Raw genomic sequence first — 16,932 nt, 5'->3', positions numbered from 1 at the left:
CTTCAATAATGCGTATGCGTGTCTCCCAACCTAACATCTGTTTCTTGGTTGGATCTATTTAAAAAGAACAATCCAGGAAATTAGTTAGTGCTTAAGAACCTAGAAACATATGAGAGGAAAGACAAACATGCACTCACCGAAAAGGTAGAAGTCCAAACTTTTATTGGGCATGTACTCATATATTAATATCTTTTCTTCTCGCTCGATACAACAACCTAAGAGTCTGACAAGATTTCTGTGATGGAGTTTTGCAATTAGTATTGCCTCATTTCTGAACTCTTCAATTCCTTGTCCAGATCTTTTTGATAGCATCTTCACTGCAATTTCCTTTCCTTGGAGTAATTTCCCCTATGAAGGAGAACCATAAGCTCTTTAAACTTTCATGAAGGTGTCCCATTAATGTCGGTTTTCTTAATAGTGTTCAAAGCAAATTCATCCGGAAAATGTAACGTACCTTGTAAACAGGTCCATAGCCTCCTTCTCCAAGCTTATTCACAGCTAAGAAATTATTGGTTGCAGCTGATACACTCTCATAACTGAATAGTGGTAACTCGGTATCTTTCTCTCTTTTATTCAGATTATTGTTGGTGTTCATTCCATCATTGATTGCATGGAGTTCCGTATCGAAATCAAATAATAGTAGATTATTGCCTGATCCTATTTGATCTAGAATGATAAGAATTGGTCAGTACTATGCATGGAAATCGAGTGCTTGGTCTGAGAAAATCAATTGAGCTTACAGTTACCTATGCTTCTAAGTTTTCCTTTGCATGAAAAACAAATGAAGAGGCATAAGAGCAGCCCTGTTGCTGGGACCAGCACAGCTACCCACACCTTCCATTTTTTGCCTGATTATAATGACAAGAATCACCATTAGCTCAACCATCATAACACAGAATTAATGAAGTAATATATATTAGTTCAAAGAGAAAGATGGCATAAGTTAGTGTGTAGATTTCATTTCACCTGTGGTGCTTTGATGATCATCAGCGGCAAGTTTCAGATAGATAGCCTGTCCAATCTCGCCACCATCTGAGAGTTGATGCAAGTTCAAAAGAGCTCCTTCCCATATCATACACCCACTAGTATTATAAGCATAAGCTGTGCAAGAACACTTTTCCATACAAGCCAGTTCACATCTGCTTGCTTTCACAGCCAAATATGGTTTCGTATAAACAGGCAATCGGATGTTTGATATTTTCAAGAACCAATCTTTTTTGCCATTAGCAAACGTTTTATTCTCACATTGCAAAGGAGATTTCCTCACACACCCACCTGACCAATCTTTTAGACGACTGGTGTCTTCCATCTTCGAAGATGGTTCGAAACCTGTTAGACATTCACAGGAGCTCGAGAAATTCTCATGATACACGCCAAATGCACCACACAAAGCATAGACATCAGATTGTAGCCTCGGTTGAGACCAAATTAAATTCTCTTGCCCATCCGGCCACGTCAATTGCTCGAACTTTCCTGAAGACCTCACCACAAATCTAGAAAGGAAAGGAGGATTATAAACAGAATAAGTAAAATATCTTCCATTTTCATTTGACACAAAACTGAAAGTACTGTAGTTATGATTCGATCTCTTCTCAGGAAAATTGCTGAATATTTTTCCATCCCAAAGTCCAGAACTCCAAAAGATTTGGGATCTGTTCCACTCTAAGAAATATTGATTGCTTCCATTTGGGTCTAGCCCATACGAGAACACACCAGGTGATGGATCTTCTGAATTTTTCCATGAAATGAGCTGCTGTGGTTTTCCAGTAACCTTGTCGATCCCAAGCTTTGCACCTGGCAGCCATGTATCGGTTGGATGGTCGAAACTCTCCCAAAATATAGAAGACGGGTTCAACCTATCTCTCAGAACAAAATTCCCATCATCAAGAAGTACTGCTTCAGTCAAATTTGACTTGGGAAATGTCGACAAATTTGTCGACCAAACTGGGATCTTGGAGGAACCTTGAAACAGGCGTAGATTGCCATCTTCTGAGAGGTTAAGTGTTGGGGAAAATAGGTCAGACAAAGGATTTTCTCTATTTGCTACCCAAACATGTTTCGTCCTTCCAAACGTAATTGTATGCCAAATGCCCAGGTAGATTTTTAATGAATGGCGTGGTCTGAAGAAACCCAGCTCAAAAGTACCACCTTTAGATACTATGGTCTCGTCCTTCGAAAAAGAAAGAGAGTGGCCTGCTGAAAGTGTATCACCAGCAGCTGCTATGGAGAAGCGTTCTCTGGAACAGGACAGGATTATTAGAAGCAGAGCGAATAAGAGCCATGGCTTCTTACTCTTCATGATGGCACCCTCCAATTCCCTCTCTAACTTGCAGTACCTACCACTGTTAGTAATTGTAGAAAGATTGCTGACCATTCCTTACCAGAGTCCGGAAAATGATGCACACAAATGCACTAATTGACACTACAGGAAATTATTTCAACAATGAAAGGGTTGTGTGACTTGAACATTCAAGTCGGTGGGGCCAAGCCGTAACTCATCCTAAAAGGTATGGTCTTCCTTTGTTTCGGTAATCAGAAAAATTAGATTTGGTTTTGTCTCTTTGTATTATGAGAATGTTGACCGACCCAAGTCCTTATATAATAGAACGCAGGCAAGAAAAGTCCCAAGTTTTATTGCCCGCGGGAAGCTTCAAAAGTCCAAAGGCAAGCCAATCAAACAGCTCATCTGGCTGCAAAATGGGCTGCGGCCACTTTTCTACAATTCTTATGGGTACACTCCTGGGACTCTCCTTTCTTTGTATACTTTTCATCGACAAGAAAACAAACTCTCATTTGATTTTTTTTTTTTCACAAATTAAATCAAAATGGGTCTTCTTTAAATCTAAAAACATTTCCAATAACGACTCTTCTTCAGCTTAATTACTCAAATTTTTATCTGGGTATTTTCTCAAGGCTTGGAAATGATTATAATTAGTGGGATTTGGGAGAATATCCCAACACAAAAATTAGCAACACACCTTAGAATAAGACCACAGCAAGCCCTAGCCAATCCCACCTAAAAAGATTGGTTGCGCACAACACACGATGATTTGGTTATACTATTGGGTTTTTTCTTTTTCTTTTTCTTTTTTTTTCTTTTTTTTAAAGAATATTATGACGATAGATATTTTTAGTTTGAAAAAGTATTATGACGTTAAAAAAAGTATTTGGATAGTATTAAAGGTAATAAAACTAAAATATGAGTGAACTAAGACAACATTTAGTGACAAGTATGTAACATATCAAAATGCATACAAATTATACAAAAATATTGGTTCTACAACATTTATTTTCTTTGGTATAGGAATCTGTCAACGGGCTTCCATTGTTGAAATAGTTACGCTATTCTTTGAGTAATTTTCTGCATTGTCAACTGTTGAATTTGTGTCCATCATATTCTGGAGTGGTTGCTTGGGGGTAGGTAGAAGTGCATGCTCATTGCTAATCATTAAGACTACATCAAGCATAGTAGGTCGATCAGTCGGTCTTTCTTGGACACAAAGAAGGCCGATGTTAATGAATCTCAACATAATAGAACTGGAAGAAGGATGTCCTACTGTTGGATCGATCAACTCCAAACTTCGATCATCTCTCCACAACTCCCAAGCCTAGTATCATTTCATATAAATGTAAGTTTTACTGAAAACTAAGAGCATTTTCAATTTAAAGACTAATGAAAAACATAAAGAAATTGAGAAGATATAAAGGCTACTCACATATATAAGAAGACTAAGTGAACTATGGTTAAAGAAGCCAGTATTCTTTTTGCCACTTATAATCTCCAGTAGCAATACTCCAAAGCTAAAAACATCGGACTTTATCGAATATAAACCTTGTATAGCATACTCGGGAGACATGTATCCACTGGATTCCAAAATTTAGTACACTACACTTTAGTACCCTGCTAGAAGAATTTAACTGGCAATTGACAATATTAGATGTAAAATGAGCTGCATACTTACTAAGTTCCAACAATTCGATTTGTGTTTGCCTGTGTTTCATTGCCTCCAACTATTCGAGCCATGCCAAAATCTGATATTTTTGGATTCATTTCACTATCCAAGAGAATGTTACTTGGTTTTAGATCTCTATGTATGATTCGTAACCTTGAATATTGATGAAGATAAAGAAGCCCTTGAGCAATGCCTTCAATAATGCGTATGCGTGTCTCCCAACCTAACATCTGTTTCTTGGTTGGATCTATTTAAATAGTACAATCAAAGAAATTAGTTAGTACTTAAGAACCTAGAAACATATGAGAGGAAAATATATACACGTATATAGATAAACATGCACTCACCGAAAAGGTAGAAGTCCAAACTTTTATTGGGCATGTACTCATATATTAATATCTTTTCTTCTCGCTCGATACAACAACCTAAGAGTCTGACAAGATTTCTATGCTGGAGTTTTGCAATTAGTATTGTCTCATTTCTGAACTCCTCAATTCCTTGTCCAGATCTTTTTGATAGCATCTTCACTGCAATTTCTTTTCCTTGGAGTAATCTCCCCTGTGAAGGAGAACCATAAGCTCTTTAAACTTTCATGAAGGTGTACCATTAATGTCGGTTTTCTTAATAGTTTTCAAAGCAAATTCATCAAGAAAATGTAACGTACCTTGTAAACTGGTCCATAGCCTCCTTCTCCAAGCTTATTCACAGCTAAGAAATTATTGGTTACAGCTAATACACTTTCATAACTAAATAGTGGTAACTCGGCATCTTTCTCTCTTTTATTCATATTATTGTTGGTGTTCATTCCATCATTGATTGCACGGAGCTCCGTATCAAAATCAAATAATAGTAGATTATTGCTTGATCCTGTTTGATCTAGAATGATAAGAATTGGTCAATACTATGCATGTAAATCGAGTGCTTGGTCTGAGAAAATCAATTTAGCTTACAATTACCTATGCGTTTGAGTTTTCCTTTGCATGAAAAACAAATGAAGAGGCATAGGAAAAGCCCTGTTGCTGGGACCAGCACAGCTACCCATACCTTCCATTTTTTGCCTGATTATGATGACAAGAATCACCATTAGCTCAACCATCATATATAACAGAGAATTAGTTCAAAGAGAAAGATGACATAAATTTGTGTCACCTTTGGTGCTTTGATGATCATCAGCAGCAAGTCTGAGATAGATATCTTGTCCAATCTCGCCACCATTTGAGAGTTGCTGTAAGTTCAAAAGAGCTCCTTCCCATATCATACACCCACTACTATTATAAGCATAAGCTGCGCAAGAACAATTTTCCATGCAAGCCTGTTCACATTTCCCAGCACTCAAGGCCAAATATGGTTTCGAATAAACAGGCAATCGCATGTTTGATATTTTCGTGAACCAATCTTTTTTGCCATTGGCATACGTATTATTCTCACATTGCAAAGGGGATTTCCTTACACACCCACCTGACCAGTCATCTAGACTGGTGTCTTCCATCGAAGATGGTTCGAAACCTGTTAGACATTCACAGGGGCTCGAGAAATTCTCACGATACACGCCAAATGCACCACACAAAGAATAGACATCAGATTGTACCTTCGGTTCAGACCAAAATAAATTCCATTGCGCATCCAGCCACGTGGATAGCTGGAATTTTCCTGAAGACCTCATCACAAATTTAGAAATGGCAGAACTATTAGGAAGAGAATAAGTAAAATATCTTCCATTTTCATTTGACACATAACTGAAGGAACTGTAGTTATAATTCGATCTCAACGCAGGAATATTGCTGAAAGATGTTCCATCCCAAAGTCCAGAACTCCAATAGATTTGGGATTTGTTCCACTCTAGGAAATATTGATTGCTTCCATTTGGGTCTAACCCCAACGAGAACACACCAGGTGCTGGATCTTCTGAATTTTTCCATGAAATGAGCTGCTGTGGTTTTCCAGTAACCTTATTGATCCCAAGCTTTACACCTGGCAGCCATGTATCGGTTGGATGGTCGAAACTCTCCCAAAATATAAGACTCTGGTTCGACCCATCTCTCAAAACAAAATTCCCATCATCAAGAAGTAGTGCTTCAGTCAAATTTGAGTGGGGAAATGTCAAATTTGTCGACCAAAATGGGATGTCGGAGGAATCTTGAGACAGGAGTAGATTGCCGTCTTTTGAGAGGTCGAGTCTTGCTGAAAATGGGTCAGACAAAGGGTTTTCTCTGTTTGCTACCCAAAGAACTTCCGTCCGATTCAACATTATATACCATATGCCCAGGTAGATTTTTCGTGAAGTTCCGGGTTGGAAGAAACCGAGCACGAAAGTGCTACTTTGAGATAATATGGTCTCACTGAATGAAAGAGAGTGGCCTGGAGAAAGGGTATCAGCAGCAATGGAGAAGTATGGTGTGTAAGAAGACAGGATTAGAAGCAGAGCAAATAATAAGAGCCATGGCTTCTTACTCTTCATGGATTATGGATTACAAGTTTGCTTCCAAATGATTGCTGACTAATCGTGAGAAAGAGAGTGGCCTGGAGAAAGGGTATCAGCAGCAACGGAGAAGTATGGTGTGTAAGAAGACAGGATTAGAAGCAGGGCAAATAATAAGAGCCATGGCTTCTTACTCTTAATGGATTACAAGTTCGCTGACTAATCGTGAGAAAGAGAGTGGCCTGGTGAAAGGTTATCAACAAGCTATGGAGAAGCATGCTCTGTAACAAGAAAGATAGATTGCGGACCATTCCTTACAAGAGACCGGAATAGTCAGCAACCTTGTCACAAGAAAAGTCCAAGTTTTCTGCTTTGGAAGCTTCAAAAGTCCAAAGGCATGCCAATCATTCAGACAGCTCATCTGGCTGCAAAATGGGTTGCGGCCATTTTCTACAATTCTTATGGGAACACTCCTTTGTATACTTTTCGTCGACAAGGAAAGGAATGACTTGTATGCAGTGTCGTAGCTCAGGAATGCTTATTAAGAAACTTGGTCTGCTTAGAATTGGAAACCTTGTTTCAAAGCCTACTCTTTTTTTTTTTTTTTTTCACAAATTAAATCAAATGGGTCTTCTTTAAATCTAAAAACATTTCCAATAACGACTCCTCTTAAGCTTAATTGCTCAAATTAGTATCTGGGTTTTTCTCAAGGCTTGGAAATTATTATATTTAGTGGGATTTGGGAGAATATCCCGGGAATTGTGAATTTATTGAAAATTATTGTCAGAAACATACACGCCAAATGCACCACACAAAGCATAGACACCAAATACGATAGGTGTTCCTTGGTGCACCACACAAAGCATAGACACCAAATACGATAGGTTCCTCCGTGCACCACACAAAGCATAGACACCAAATACGATATTTTCCTCGGTCCTGTATAGTCATTAGTCACACAAAATTGAAGAATCATTACGACAGTTGAAAGTAAAATATGTTTCATTTTCATTTTTACCTCGACACAAAATTGAAGTTCAAGAGCCAAGTAAATTGGGTCATTTCAAGATAAACATAAACACAAATAAACATAGCCTTATCTCGACCAACCCATCAGATTATCAGAAGAAACCTTAAACCTAAACCAGAAGGAATCCCAAATTCCTCACAAATAGACATTATCTTTGTCTTCTTTCAAAAAAAAAAAAAAAAAAAAAAAGACATTTTCTTTGTCCTTGAACCTCCTCTTTCCTAAGGCAGAGGATTAATTACCATTTCAGAGTCGACCAAACATTTATTCGTTCTTTCGTAAGGCAGAGGATTACAATTTCAAAGCTGTCGACCAAACATTTATTTGTAAATTAAAGAAGGTGAAATTTCTTACATCTCAATACATGGACCAAGTACCCTATAAAGAAAGTATTGACACAAACTCAAACCGGCTCACTCCACCTGCAAAGCAAATCCAACACCAAGATGCATGCACAACTCGATCGACAAGAAAACAAGCTAGCTAGCTTTTACAGACAACAGGAGATACAGCTGGCACATATAAATATATACAGAGGGGTTAATTTAAGTGGCATGGTGGCCAGGCAATTTTTCTTTGATCTTCTCCATCACACTTTTCTTCTCATGCTCATGGTGTTGAAAACCACTAGGACTAGTTGATGAAGCTGTGGTTGTGGTTGTTGCAGAAACAGCTGTGGCGTGTGAATTCTCCACCTTTTGCTTCCCACCTGTCAACTTCTCCTTTATTTTCTCCTTTAATCCCTTCTTCCTCCTCCTCCTCGTACCTTGTTCTCCTTCCCCTCCTAATTGTCCTTCATCCTCAGACTGCTCAAATGACATCAAAAAATCATCACAATACCCATTAATCACGTAATTAGTTAGATTAAATTAAATCCGACTCCTAAATTCTCTGTTATATCATCTTAAAAACTTTTGAGATAAGTGGTGAATTGATTTAATACTTACGGAGCCAGAGCTGGAGCTGCTGGACCGCTTAACCTCCTCATGCTGCTGCTCCTGCTGTACTTGCTGCTGCTCCTGCTGTACTTGCTGCTCTCTTGCACCAGCAGCAGCTGCAGTCCGAGTCGCCGGAGTGGTTTCCAAATCCGTTGCGGCGAGCTTTTCGGGCTCGGCAGTGGTGACGGCGACACCAGTGAGGTGCATGGGGTTGCCATATTCATCGGTTAATTGGACGGGGTTGCCATGTTCATCAGTAAGCTGTATTGGGTTGCCAAACTCGTCTCGTATTTCTGCCATTTTTGTAAGAAACTCTGGAAAGATTATTCCAGCTTTTGCATGCAAATTATAGCAAAGCTTGAGCTTTTTTTAAATGGAAAATGTATGACGGTGTAGAAGAAGAGTGCAAATTTTTGCATGTAACTGGGATTTCTCAAGTGTCATCATGGGTTGCAGAAGAGACAGGAAGAACAGTGCCACGTTAGCCAAGGGAGGACACGTGTTGGTCTACTGATGACAAATGTTCATAGCTCTGGTTTTTGGGTAGGGATGAGCCCTGACGATTCAGAGATGAGATATCAACTAAAGTAACGGACAAAATTAAAATAACTAGTTTTTGAGAGGTAAAAAGTTAATTTTAAAAGAATTTGTATACGTTTTTTTAAAAAAAAATTATGGGACCTACCCCTTTTTTTTTTTTTTTTTGAGAATAGGGATTACCCTATTAAGAACTAGGAAATGCATGCATAGTGAGGAAAGATCAAGTCCAAATGTTTGTTAATACTAATTTAAATTTAAATTTAAATTTAAATGATTAATTCTATCTTTTAATAATTAGTAAGTTAATATAATAACAAAACAAAAATCGTGATTTCAAACCTGACTCCACAATTTAACCATTTCAATTCAACATCATCAAAGGCTAAGTTAGGCTCAGACTATTATATTAAAGCTTCTCACCATACTGCCATCAAAAGCAATTAAGCAAGTAATTTGAACTTTATAACAACGAAGAAAAGGGCAAGGACAAAATTTTCATCTAAATTGACTTTATTTTCATCTAAATTGACTTTATATATATATATATCATTCGACCCAAATTATTAAACTAAAATTTGATGATGATCCTTAGAATACACATGTCCAAGTCATATGCCATTTTAAATTTTTTTTTCTTTCACTTTTGCCCTCACTTCAAACTGAAAAAATGACGCTTATACCCTCCTAAACCCTAATCCAACACATGAAAACAATTTAAAATGAGGGCAAAAGTGGAAGAAATTTTTTTTAAAATGGCACATGACTTGAACATGACCGTTGACCTTCAATTTTAACCCATTTGACTGACAAAAATAGACTTTTTGTCATAAGATGGTAGTTGAATAGAGTCGGATGTCATAGTTAGTAGTTCATGGGGAAAAAGTACCAAGATATTGTAGTTCATGGGGGCAAAAGATAATTACCCCTAATTTTAATAAGATCAACAAAAGATATGTATCTATTTCCAGATTTTGTTTTCTTTTCTGGTTGTAGGGTTATATTCAAGTTCAATGCGAAATAGTTAGGTAATGAGGTTAGCCAAAATATACTAAAAGAAATAAATAAATAAATAAAAATAATCACACCAAATTTCAGAACTAAATTGTGATTGGTCTCCCCTCTCCATGGCATTAAATTTTGCCCACTAACCAAACATAGTTAGCTCCTCACGCAAACTCAAAAGTCAAAACAATTTAGACAATCACATCCGCAGATAAGATTGATGAGCTCGGCTTCCTTCCAGTAAAATAATTACTGAAAATCTCTCAGCAAAAATAAACGGTGAAAATTGCAAAATATAGGAGAAGAGGATCAGGCGGCGAGCCAAACCCAACAAATTTATGCCTTGACATAATTTGTTCTATTTCCTGCTTTCATTGCACAATCCAGAATTGAAGGCAGAAAAGATGGGAAAGCAAGAAGAAATGGTAATATCTGAGAAATTTGTCATAACTATACCCAAACTAAGAGCTTTACGTTTCATCAACCACAAACATCTGTTACTCTGTATGAACTAACAATTCATCACCAAGTATATCAGCTGTAAGGCAAGACATCAACATTAAAACAATTATAAGTCTATTGCCTAGTAAATACCACCCCTTCCACTAAAGCACACAATGCTAAGTCGGTATGATATTGCCTTTTTGGCACATCCAGAGTTCCCTTAACCATATAAAGGCTCATTTGGATCAATTCATTTATGTGTCCATGCAAGAAACAATAATCTGTACAAAATAAGAATGAGATCACCAGTCTAATGATGCATTTTCATTCTACTTTCTTTTATATTGAACTGTTCCTTCTATATATTTTCTTTTCTCTTCTTTACAGTCTAAACCAACAAGCTAATGCTGTTGAAATTTCAGTGTGTGTATGCAGAAGCAGATTTTCATAACAAAATCTTGAAGAAGGAAATCTTGCACTCTTCACAATTCTTTCTCCAACTGAGATGTAGAGATCAACACTGGAATCTGCATGCACAAACAACACTTGAGTCCAACAAGAATCCCAAGAATTTCAATTACCAGATTGTGTGGGTGTGTGTGTACATATTGATGCAAAAATGTGCATGTCATGGGGGTCAGGTACTTGGAGGTTTTGAAGTTGATAATTTCAATTTTCACGAAGAAGCCCCAACTCAAATGGAGACACAATGTCGGCATAAAGTAGAAAAGATACAGGACAAACTAACTTCTCCAAGCAAGGCAAGAGAGAATTTTCAGATGTGAGGAACATAATCAACATATTAAAAGAGGTGAAGATGCTCACCTCCTGGCAGTTTAGGGTTTTTGCTCACTCCCTGCTTGATTTTGCCCAGAAGAATCCCTTTTTTCTTGCAGAATGGCTCTCTGACAAGCTTTTAGACCCCTTTGAGCCAAATGAAAAGTGCCGCCTCAGGAAAGGCTTCCCCAAGGAGCTTTTCATGCTGGAACTGAGGGCCATCTTGGGACCTTTCCCATGACGTTCACCACTTTTCAAGCGATCAAGCACAAAAGAATCACCATCAAGATCGCTATCCACAACTCGGTTCCTTGATCTCTTATTTCTAGCCTTCAAATCCATTTCAGCTCTCAGTGCTTTTTCAGACAACTTCAGGGTCTGCTTCTCCCCAAAAGTACAGACTGGGCAAGCTGGATCATACTTATTAATTTCAGGTGTCATATTCTCCAAGCACTCAGCATGATATACATGCCCACAAGTAAGCACGGCAACTACAGAAAGCTCATTATTAGCAATAATCTTTTGGCCACTCCATGAGGATTTCTCAGTCAAAAGCTTTGAGCAAACCCCACAAGTTTGCAGATCAACAGAAGGAGAAGTTGAAAATCGGCTACTGGATCTGGTTAACTTCTCACGATTAAAGCCAAAGGACTCACTATCAAAAGACCACCTTTCTCTTCGAGAAGAGGCCATTAACCCAGAAAATGCATGCATAGACCAACCATCTGAAGACCCCCCACGGGAACCCCTAGCTGATTCATTGCTCCACGAAGGGAGCGCTGGCCTTTCTTCAGAAACTGAGTAGCAGTCTGGCCTTTCTTCGGAGATTGAGTAGCTGTCGGGAGACTTGAATCCAGGGATTTGACTATCAGATACTTGCCTTAAAAGCTGATGTCCTGGAGAATGGCGGGGCCACTTTGAAGGGGTTGAGCTGGCAGGAGGCAGGTGACCTTGGGACAACAAGGGAGACGCCAACAAAGATGAAGTAGAAGGCATTGAAAGTGATGGTTTCATAGGAGACGGAAATGAAACTGTTGGAGATTCCTTCACCTACATTATGATCCCGAAATGTGGGGGTTCAAAAAAGTCATATGTAGGGTACAATGAGAACAAAAGAGAATCATTAAGCAGACAAGAAAGCACCCTTCAGTAGATAAGCTCTACCTGCTCCAAACTCGCATCCATAGAAATATTCCGTGAAATAGATTTATCTGATATAGAGACAGAAAAAAAGATCAGATACATAACATCATGGTTACTGAAGGTCAAAATTAGCAACCAAAAACAAAATGAGGGAAAGCAGAAGGGGTGGGGGATTCAAACAAATTGCCTCACAAGTCTCTCCTCCAAGCAAAATATATCACTCCTTTTTCTCTAGTCTAGGCCATATCACAAAAAATAATCAACAAGCAAAGATTACTAAATCATGTCACAACGGCAAGTAATACAAAGAAAATCCGAAAGGCACAATTTCAAAGAGTGAATATCACTCCAAAGCAGAAAGCAATGGCCCTTGAAAGCTGATCATACCACCTTCACTGCATATCCCGCAATTAACTCATATAAATGCTACTGGATCAAGTAATTCTTGGACCCCTTTAGTGCATATAAGACCCAGCGCGGCTTAGGGTAAATACAAGTAACAATTAACAGCCTCATGGAAGAGAAATCCCATTTCATGTAATTTCAAATGGCCACAGGAATATATCAAAGGAATTTGACTCAATCCTTTACAAACAATTGTATTTTGTAGAGCATAACCACCTTATTCCTAACACTTTCGTTTATTCCTTTTGCTTCATGTTTTAATTGCAAGTTATTTAGTCATTCCCCTAATTCCTAACAACTACAATTTGTAGTGTAACCTTGGTAATGCCAAAATAGGAAAGCCATCAACCTTTGCTCTCAAACTTCAGGATGGTGTCTTTCTGTCCCTTCAATTTCACAAAAAAAAAAATTGGGTGTACCCTCATGGTCAGCTTCATATAATCGCTCTCCGGTGCCTTGCTTACAAATTTCTCCTTCCCCATCCATCTTGGCAGAGCAACACCCCCAAAACTGAGCCTTGCCCTGGAATGTTGCCCTACAGGGAATACTTGTAAGAGTTGAGGGTAAAAAGAGAGAAGGAAAAGGGAGAGAGAGTGAGAGGAGAAGAAGAAGAAGGAACATTACTTTTATCTATTCACCTCCCAGTGTTTACATCATCACAAAGCAAGCCATCAAACAGGACACCATTCATTTTCCCATTGTCCCCAGCTTCATTACCTTGTATTTCACTGTGTTGTCAGCAAGACAATCCTATCTGACAATCAATTTTCTTCAGCTTAGGCAGCATAGGGGATGACTTAACGATACATCCCTCCTACTATCATTGTTAGGGCAGTTTGGGAGAGAGAGAAAAAGAATAGGAAATTTTTGTGAAACCTTCAACTTCTTGGTCCCTATCCTTGATCATCTGAAAACATCCATACTATCGCCTAAAGCGTTCCACGAGTCTAATTTCTGCCATACCTCTATACGGACATAACAATTGACTGAAAGGCCCTTCTCTTGATTTTCAGTAAAGCCACCTTAAAAACAATAGTGTGAAAAAAATGCTAAAGAGACTAAATTTTATAATTGATACAAAACTAATAGAATCTTTTAAAGAACATATCTACCCAAACATTAAACGACCTTACAATATCCAATTGAACAAGGAATTAATTTAAAATCTTATTAATAGACATTACTCTATCATTGCACCATGTGAAAGGGGTAAAGGGGGGGAATTGGCATGTTTATCTCACATCTACAATGAAGCAGGACAAAAGATTTTATAAACCCACACTTACATGTCTAAGAAATTTACTCCACCACAGTTAAAGAGCTTACAATTTTGGAAGGTACCTGAAGCAGGAGTCCTAACATGCCCAGCAGTTCCCTCGGAAATTGGGGACTTCTGCCATGTACATCTTCGAAAATTCTCCAATGGGCTACCCTCCTCAGCAGATGATGGCTCATATTTAATCTCTGATCGATCATTCCGGCTCACCCCATCTGAGAACCAACCTATAGAAGTCTCTTCGCCAGCCACTCGCCCTCGGTTATCCCATCGAAAGCTCCATGTTGGCGAATACCGAATGTTCCGGTGCAAAATTTCACCACTCGATCCATTTGGTATAGTCTTATCTCTAGCAGCAACACAACAAGCAGACCCCATACTCAAACACACCACAACTTTACGCTCTAATATCAATCCCTCAACTATCACTCATATCCTCCAAACTTCAAACTCAGCTAAAAATCCCAATACTATCACTCTACAAGAAAACCAAAAACAAAAAAACCATCAACATCATCATCGATAAAATAACAATCATACTTGAAATGAGCAATCCCTAAGCATCTCCATGGAAGATTAAACTAAACATTGAAAAAAATTTAAGAAGCAGAACCCAATCAATTCCAATTCCTAACAACAAAGAGTTACCCCGATGCCAAAAAAAAAAAAAATACACCTTTCACTTCAGCCACCCAAAACCATCGCCGTTGAGAATTGGGTTCTAGGGTTTCATAGCACCGTCCATTTCCATTTTAATCCAAAGCAAACAATAAAAAGCAAAGAAATATCTTTTCCCAAGTCAATAAAAAACATTGACTTTTCCAAAGAAACCCTACAGTTACACAATAATTGATTTCCCAAAATCAGATAAAACAGTTTCTTTTTTTTTTTCCTTTTTTTCCAACTTTCCACAAAAACAAAAAAAATCCCCACTGAAAAAAGCAGCACAGAGAACACAAACAACGGCAACGAAGAAACCAGATGCTATAAGCAATAAAAAGGGGCTTGGAATCGGATAAATCTGCTACTCCTAAGGGAGCTTAGAGTGAGACCAAATCAGAAACCCTAAAAATAGAGACTGAGAAAAAGGAAAACTCGAATTCAAACACTCCACGGGTCAGAGAGATCCGAAATTTGGGCAGAAAATTAAAACATAAAAATAAAAGCATTCAATATTCTGGAATTTGACGAACCGGACCCAATCGAACCGTACCTTTGTGCAGAGCCTAAAGAGCCGCAGCAGAGAGAGAGAGAGTTTTAGAGAGAGAAAGTCTTTTAGAGCGAGAGAGAGTGAGGCTGAGTGCTATTCGATGCTGTGGAAGAAAAGGGAGGGGGAGGGAGGAGGGGGTGATGTCGTTTTAGACGGTTTTTTGTAACGGCGTTGGAGGGTATTTGCTGGTTGCGTTCAGTGAGGAACAGTTAGATTTGACGGCGTTTTTGTGCAGATGTGAGCGAATATTTGCCACGTAATTTTTTACCCTCTTTTTCCCGGTAAATATCCAAAACCATGGGCAAAATTCGAAAGGAAAAAACAACTTTTGTCTAAATATAATAATTTAAAAAATAAAATTGAATATTATAATTTTTATATAATATTTTTTATAAATTGACGCGAAAGTATTACCCCAATATTAATTAAATTTATTTATTTAATAACTAACATAAACTTCATGATATTATCACATCAACTATAATTAAATTTAATTATTGCATTCAATAAGCGTTACATGAAACATCATAATAGCTTATAAGAAAATTATAATACAATAGTGGTAGCGCTATAATTGTTTAGTATGTGTAATGTTATGATACGTATCTTCAACTGTCCCATTATTAACAATTCAGATAATAAATATAAGACAATTTTTACGGATCCCACCTGTCGAAACAAATCTTGGTCTGATGAGCCCAATATTATAATTCTTTTATATTTACTATCTCGACTATTAACAATTCGTACAATAAATTGCTGAAAATTCAAATTCTGAAATCGAAAGATTCTGCGTGCTCAAAGACACGATAACTCATCATTAACAAAAAAAAATGATTATTAATAATTGAATCTCTAATCATTTATATAACCCAATTAGAGATGTTGAACCTTGACTTTTTGGGGATTTTGGTTTGTATTTATTATTATTATTATGATTGAAGAAATGTTTTAGTGAATTTAACCAGGGTTTGTGTGGTGGTAACTTGTGCAGTAAGCGGAGTGCGCAGTAAGCATTCGATGCTTTTCACGATGCACGAAAGTATAATGAGGTTAATTTCAGAAGAAGGTCTCAAAAGTCATTCTTTTTTCCTCAAGAGTCTCATAGATTAGATTCCTTTCTCTTTTACTTTTTATTATTTTATTCTTAATAGTTGTCAATGACGGCTCGATTATCTTACAAATCGCATTAACTCGTTACTTATCCTAAAAGCTTAAGTTTATAATAAATTATGAAATTAATTATTTAATTTATACTTACTGTCAAATTTTTTCTTAATAGGTGAAACATAACATGTAAAATATTTAATTGAATTAAAGGTGAATTGACAGAGTCAAAATTTTAACTCATTACCTACGTTTCTGAATGGGTAAATTTAATTATGCAATTAATACTTTTGACAGTTAGCACTCCTCCTCGGGTTGCGGCTCAAACTTGTTGAAGCACAAATTTATTCAAAGCAGAATTCTATATTGAAGACCATTAAAATTTCAACTCACAACATTAATGACAAGCATCTCAATGAAGAGACCATTCATATAATTTGAATAGTTGAAGATAATGATTAGATAGTTGAAGAGACTCTACAATACATTGAATTCATATGCTAGAAGGGGTGTATAGTTGGATAAGAGATGAATAGTTGTAACATCACATTATTGATGTAGGAGTTATAAGGTTGTATTGTCATTATAAATATCAATATAGGAATCCCTCAAAATCTACATAGAGAAATATTTTGAATTCACAAATTTTACAAAACTCTCTTTTAATAGACAATGTCTAACATATGAA

At 37.4% G+C, this 16,932-nt stretch overlaps 4 protein-coding genes across 7 annotated transcripts in view; all 4 read right to left on the bottom strand.

The window, feature by feature from the left end:
- Positions 1–2,486, bottom strand: part of LOC132170636 (receptor-like serine/threonine-protein kinase SD1-8) — a 5,420-nt gene extending 2,934 nt beyond the window's left edge. Inside the window, exons 1-5 of the mRNA XM_059581688.1 lie at positions 967–2,486; positions 747–848; positions 455–666; positions 138–348; positions 1–54 (exon numbers count right to left, since the gene is read on the bottom strand). Of these exons, the coding sequence (XP_059437671.1) occupies positions 1–54; positions 138–348; positions 455–666; positions 747–848; positions 967–2,374 (1,987 nt within the window). The 5' untranslated portion in view covers positions 2,375–2,486. The remainder of the gene's footprint in view (positions 55–137; positions 349–454; positions 667–746; positions 849–966) is intronic.
- A 733-nt stretch (positions 2,487–3,219) lies between these two features.
- On the bottom strand, positions 3,220–6,688 carry LOC132179967 (receptor-like serine/threonine-protein kinase SD1-8). The gene is made up of 7 exons (XM_059592796.1): positions 5,103–6,688; positions 4,910–5,011; positions 4,618–4,829; positions 4,301–4,511; positions 3,963–4,200; positions 3,717–3,864; positions 3,220–3,608 (listed from the first exon to the last, which is right to left on the bottom strand). Exons 1-7 carry the CDS (start codon positions 6,409–6,411, stop codon positions 3,312–3,314), a joined length of 2,517 nt encoding a protein of 838 aa, XP_059448779.1. The 5' UTR covers positions 6,412–6,688; the 3' UTR covers positions 3,220–3,311.
- A 1,020-nt stretch (positions 6,689–7,708) lies between these two features.
- LOC132180001 (late embryogenesis abundant protein) lies at positions 7,709–8,725 on the bottom strand. Its single transcript, XM_059592839.1, has 2 exons — positions 8,350–8,725; positions 7,709–8,208 (listed from the first exon to the last, which is right to left on the bottom strand). Exons 1-2 carry the CDS (start codon positions 8,638–8,640, stop codon positions 7,948–7,950), a joined length of 552 nt encoding a protein of 183 aa, XP_059448822.1. The 5' UTR covers positions 8,641–8,725; the 3' UTR covers positions 7,709–7,947.
- A 1,716-nt stretch (positions 8,726–10,441) lies between these two features.
- Positions 10,442–15,258, bottom strand: LOC132179976 (uncharacterized). 4 transcript variants are annotated; one of them, XM_059592806.1, is made up of 5 exons: positions 15,141–15,258; positions 13,978–14,405; positions 12,268–12,314; positions 11,152–12,153; positions 10,442–10,853 (listed from the first exon to the last, which is right to left on the bottom strand). In XM_059592806.1, exons 2-4 carry the CDS (start codon positions 14,303–14,305, stop codon positions 11,176–11,178), a joined length of 1,353 nt encoding a protein of 450 aa, XP_059448789.1. In that variant the 5' UTR covers positions 14,306–14,405; positions 15,141–15,258; the 3' UTR covers positions 10,442–10,853; positions 11,152–11,175. The 4 variants fall into 4 exon arrangements, with proteins under 4 accessions (XP_059448789.1, XP_059448795.1, XP_059448811.1 ...); XM_059592812.1 differs by having other exon boundaries at positions 13,993–14,405; XM_059592828.1 differs by lacking the exons at positions 13,978–14,405; positions 15,141–15,258 and adding exons at positions 13,001–13,186; positions 13,276–13,664.
- Positions 15,259–16,932: the final 1,674 nt, after the last annotated feature.

The sequence above is a fragment of the Corylus avellana genome, chromosome ca1, assembly GCF_901000735.1.
Source record: "Corylus avellana chromosome ca1, CavTom2PMs-1.0".
NCBI lineage: Eukaryota > Viridiplantae > Streptophyta > Magnoliopsida > Fagales > Betulaceae > Corylus > Corylus avellana.
This window is presented reverse-complemented; position numbering and strand designations above follow the sequence as displayed.

Coding starts and splice junctions, on each gene's coding strand:
- LOC132179967 (XM_059592796.1), bottom strand. CDS start 6,411: ATGAAGAGTAAGAAGCCATGGCTCTTATTATTTGCTCTGCTTCTAATC. Junction 4,201..4,300: donor TTTGGACTTCTACCTTTTCG/GTGAGTGCATGT, acceptor CTATTTAAATAG/ATCCAACCAAGAAACAGATG. Junction 3,609..3,716: donor CACTTAGTCTTCTTATATAT/GTGAGTAGCCTT, acceptor AAATGATACTAG/GCTTGGGAGTTGTGGAGAGA.
- LOC132180001 (XM_059592839.1), bottom strand. CDS start 8,640: ATGGCAGAAATACGAGACGAGTTTGGCAACCCAATACAGCTTACTGAT. Junction 8,209..8,349: donor GCAGCTCCAGCTCTGGCTCC/GTAAGTATTAAA, acceptor TCATTTGAGCAG/TCTGAGGATGAAGGACAATT.
- LOC132179976 (XM_059592806.1), bottom strand. CDS start 14,305: ATGGGGTCTGCTTGTTGTGTTGCTGCTAGAGATAAGACTATACCAAAT. Junction 12,315..13,977: donor TTCAGGTACCTTCCAAAATT/GTAAGCTCTTTA, acceptor TCTCTATATCAG/ATAAATCTATTTCACGGAAT. Junction 12,154..12,267: donor TGGATGCGAGTTTGGAGCAG/GTAGAGCTTATC, acceptor ATCATAATGTAG/GTGAAGGAATCTCCAACAGT.